Source organism: Carlito syrichta, unplaced genomic scaffold, assembly GCF_000164805.1.
Source record: "Carlito syrichta isolate Samal-C Ts95f unplaced genomic scaffold, Tarsius_syrichta-2.0.1 Scaffold302949, whole genome shotgun sequence".
NCBI lineage: Eukaryota > Metazoa > Chordata > Mammalia > Primates > Tarsiidae > Carlito > Carlito syrichta.
In genome coordinates, this window is record NW_007247045.1 from 454929 (window position 1) to 459562 (window position 4634).

At 53.2% G+C, this 4634-nt stretch overlaps 1 protein-coding gene across 1 annotated transcript; it reads left to right on the plus strand.

Moving 5' to 3' along the window:
• Positions 1 to 63: 63 nt before the first annotated feature.
• On the plus strand, positions 64 to 3019 carry HDHD3 (haloacid dehalogenase like hydrolase domain containing 3). Its single transcript, XM_008057322.2, has 2 exons — positions 64 to 78; positions 1919 to 3019. The coding sequence occupies exon 2, from the start codon at positions 2092 to 2094 to the stop codon at positions 2845 to 2847; it is 756 nt and encodes a 251-aa protein (XP_008055513.1). The 5' UTR covers positions 64 to 78; positions 1919 to 2091; the 3' UTR covers positions 2848 to 3019.
• Positions 3020 to 4634: the final 1615 nt, after the last annotated feature.

Here is a 4634-nt window from a genome sequence, read left to right on the forward strand (position 1 = left end):
GGCCTCGGCGCGAGCCCGCGGGGAGCCGCGGCTGCCTTGGCGACCGGCTTCCCGGCTTCCCGGCTTCCCGAGAGGCAGGTGGGTGCTGGGCCCCGGGGACCGCGCCGCGCCGCGCCGTGGGAGCGCGCTCGAGCTGGGGTGGAGACTCGACTCAGGTCCCTGGGACCCTCCCGCCCCAGCTTCCGCCGCGCAGGGCGGCTGGACAGGCTTTGCGGGGACTCCGGCTCCCTGGACCGTCTCTAGCGAGCCCCGGGTGGGGAGGAAGGCTGGGCAACCCAGGCCCGGAGCTCGCCGCCCCCAACCCCACTTCCGGAAATGGAAGGCGCCGCGGGAAGGAGGGAGCCAGGGCCCTTTGTTCTAGTCTTGGCTGTGCCTGTGACTCCCGGCGTGATTTGGGGCACGGTCCTAGCCTCCGTCCACCCGCATGCAAAATGAGAGGGTCTTTGGATGGGTCTCCCTAAGGTCCAGACTGACTTAAATTCATTTCCTGGACAAACTAACCGTGAGGCTCGTCGCTGTCTCAGCACCAGCTTGGCTGCACCCTGAACTCTGGCCCCGCGGGCTTCAGCTGGACGGCCTTGCGCCCTCTGGAATCGGCTCTGGAGCAAGAAGCCGCACCCAGCCTCTGGACGGCAGGCTGAGGAATTTGCCCTGCATTGAGTTAGTAATCCTCTCATCGGCTCTCCTCCCCGGGGTGGCGGTGGGGGGGCACACATTACTTCTCCAGTAAAGACGAGAAAGCTGGGGCTCCAGGAGGGTTAGAGATAGGTAGGAACAACCTGCCCTGTCCTGTCTTTTCTCTTGTACTGTACAGGCTCACCAAATCATATTAATTTTTTTTTCCAAATATATCTAAACATGGTGCACTAGAAAGACTGACCAGAGTCTGGTTGTGGATTCAGTGTGGCCTTGGGCAAGTATCTGTCCTCTCTTGCTCAGTTTCCCCTGCTCAGCAGTGAAGATGTTGATCAGATGGTCTTCAAGGGCCTTCTGTCTTTGACATTGCTAATAATAGTAATAGCAATCTTAATAGTTGTTTCCTTACTTTGACCTACAAGACCCTACCTGGACTGGCTCATTTACCCAGAACACCAAGTTCCTAGCCCTGCCTCAGGGTCTTTGCATTTGCTGTTTCTACTATCGGGTGCACTTAACCACCTCTGCTTCTTGCACGTTCATTCTTCAGATCTCCACTTCACTTGCTTATGAAATTTCCTGACAACAAAGACTAGGTTGAGTCCTTGTATTTATTTACTTATTTTTTATTTATTGAGTTGAGGCCTCACTCTGTCTCCCAAGCTAGAGTGCAGTAGCATGATCACAGCTCACCGTAGCCTCTACCTCCTGGGCTCAGGTGATCCTTCTGCTTTAGCCTCCTGAATAGCTGGAACTACAGGTGGGAGCACCACTACGGGTGACTAACTTTTTAAATTTTTTGTAGAGATTAGGTCTTGCTAAGTTGCCTAGGCTGGTCTCCTGGGCTCAAGCAATTCTCCTGTCTCAACCTCCCAAGACCTCCCAAAGTGCTGGGATTACAGGCATGAGCCACCATGTCCGTCTGGATCCTTGGATTTGTATCCTCATGGTACATACTGACTTCATTTTACTTAATTATCTGTGTAATTCATTGTCTGATATGTATATCTCCTATTCTATAAATGCCACAAGGGCTGGAAATGGGTCCTATTCCCTAGCTCTAGCTCATAAAGATGCCTAGAATTTGTTGTGGAATGAATGAATGATCTCATTTAGCCCAGCATCTTCTGAGGTTGGTGTCGCTGTGCTTCTTTTACACATGGAGCCGGGATTCGGAGAGTGACTTTCCTAGGGTCGCACTGTTGGCAGCATCAGAAATTGAACCCAGTCTGTCTGACATCAAGGCCTGAGCATCCACCTCACCTGCTGCTTTTTGTTCCAGGATTTTGTGCTGTGAAGACATTTCTCAAGTGCCTCATGTCAGCCAGCATGTCTTACCCATGAGGCCTGGAAAGAGAAGACTGTTAGGTTGTGGAGGGGTGGTCTTGTTCAGCTCAGCTTCCCCTTGGACTGACTGTGGGTCCTGAGGCAGAACTACTGGCCCTCGCTTCCTCCATGGCGCACCGGCTGCAGATACGACTGCTGACTTGGGACGTGAAGGACACACTGCTCAGGCTCCGCCGCCCTGTTGGGGAGGAATATGCCACCAAGGCCCGGGCCCACGGGCTGGAGGTGGAGGCCACGGCCCTGGGACAAGCCTTCGGGCAGGCGTACAGGGCTCAGAACCATAGCTTCCCCAATTATGGCCTGAGCCACGGCCTCACCTCCCACAAGTGGTGGCTGGATGTGGTCCTGCAGACCTTCCACCTGGCGGGTGTCCGTGATGCCCAGGCTGTGGCCCCCATAGCTGAACAGCTGTATGAGGACTTCAGCAGCCCCTGCACCTGGCAGGTGTTGGAGGGGGCGGAGAATACCCTGAAGGGGTGCCGCTCACGGGGTCTGAGGCTGGCGGCCGTCTCCAACTTTGATCGACGGCTAGAGGACATCCTGGTGGGTCTTGGCCTGCGAGAATACTTCGACTTTGTGCTGACCTCTGAGGCTGCTGGCTGGCCCAAGCCAGACACCCGCATCTTCCAAGAGGCCTTGCAGCTTGCTCATGTAGAACCTGCAGTGGCAGCCCATATTGGGGACAGTTACCGCTGTGATTACCAGGGAGCTCGGGCTGCAGGCATGCACAGCTTCCTGGTAGTTGGCCCAGAGCCTCTGGAACCCGGAGTCAGGGACACTGTACCTAAAGAACACATCCTCCCCACTCTGTCCCATCTCCTGCCTGCCCTTGACCGCCTGGAGGGCTCAACTCCAGGGCTGTGAGTCTGGCAAGAGAAGTGGCTGGGCCCTAGGCCATGGAGAAAACCCTAAACAAACACTGGCGCCAGAGACTGACGCCAGCTCTGGACTTTGCCCTCTCTCTGTAGCCTTCATACCCTACCCTGATAATAAACCAGTGAGTGCTGGGCATTTAGCCTTGCCCCACTAACTAGCTCCTGGTCCCTGAGTTTACTCATTCTCATTCACACCTGTGTCCTCGTCCACCATGAGTCCCTTCCCATCCAACAAGATTCACTGAGGACCCAACTGGCTTCAAAACCAGGCACTCGCAAACTTGGCTGTAGCAACAGGGCCCTTTTCTCATGGGAAATCTGTACCCTCAATTAAGCAAAACAGAAAAGAACCCTTAGAAACTGCCAGAATTGAAGCAGAGGCCCCAAGGCCTCTTATTCAGCTTCTGAGACACACTCCCCCTGAAAACTAGGGTGCAAGTCGAGCTGAAAGGTTACTGTCTGGTAGCACTGCATAGGACAAACAGGAGTTTAATGGGAGCACCGGGCAGTCCTGAGAAGAAACCCTGTGGACTTATGCCTGCCCTGTGTGTGGTACTCTACTGAGTTTTTTGGTTTTTTTAGATCGGAAAATATAGTTTATTTAAAAAGTAAATTAGAGACAGAAAGAGGTGATTCACCTCCCCAAGGAGGGGGCCAAAGCTTGAGAAAACAGGGCCTGGCCATAGCTCAAAGAGCACGTGGTTACACCATAGCTTAGCAAGGCAGTGACCTCTGCTAAGCTCTTTACATGCAGGTAGAACCCTTAAAGCTACCTGGGCAAGGGCATGATCCCTTCTTTACACATGAGGAAATTAGAAGTCAGAGGTTAAGTAGCCTGCCTGAGGCCCCAGCTAGCAGGCCAGGGAGCCAGGTTTCAATATAGGCACATCAAACTCCAAAACCCACTGGCTTCATCACTAGGTTGCCAGTAGACAGGGGTCCATGTCACATGAGACGGCAGTGGAGATCCTGGGGGAATAGGGAATGTCATCCGAAAGAATGTCAATCTTGCCAGGCTTGGTGGCTTACACCTGTAATCCCAGCATTTTGGGAGGCTGAGGTGAAAGGATTGCCTGAGCTCAGGGGTTCGAGACCAGTCTGGCAACTAGGCAAGACCTTGTCTCTACAATTTAAACAAAAATTAGCCAGTCATGGTTAGTTCCAGCTACTTCAATCGAAAGGCTGAGGAGGAAGGATGCCAGAGCCCAACAGGTCGAGGCTTCAGTGACCGTGAGTGTGCCACTGCACTCCAGCCTGGGTGACAGAGTGAGACTCCAACTCAAAAAAAAAAAAGAAAAGGATGTCAATCTTGAAGGGCACCCTAGTCAGGGACCAGCGTGGGAATAGGAAGGCACAGGAACAAGGACTGGAGCTCAGGGTGACAGGAGTATAGGGAGTGTGGGGGGAATGGTGGGAAGGTGAAGAAATAGGTTGGGTTTTTATTTCCGTCTCTTCCTGCCTCTTCCCACACCTTTCCACTTGGCATTTGCTGGACATTACCGCAGACTAAAAACAGTTAAATTCACTGAGGGCCCAACTGGCTTCAAAACCAGGCACTTTCAAACTTGGCTTTAGCAACAGGGGCCTTTTCTTATGGGAAATCTGAAACCTCAATTAAGCAAAACAGAAAACTGTTAGAAACTGCTGGGAATTAGAAACTGCCGGGAATTGCATGGTGTGTGCCTGGTGCTAACAGCCAGGGAGGGCTCCGGATTGGACCTTGAATTGAGAGTTGGTATGGGGGATGACAGGTAGATGGGCAGGGATATGCAGGGG

What these genes read in the sequence shown, in the direction of transcription:
- HDHD3 (XM_008057322.2), top strand. Translation starts at nt 2,092, where the DNA reads ATGGCGCACCGGCTGCAGATACGACTGCTGACTTGGGACGTGAAGGAC.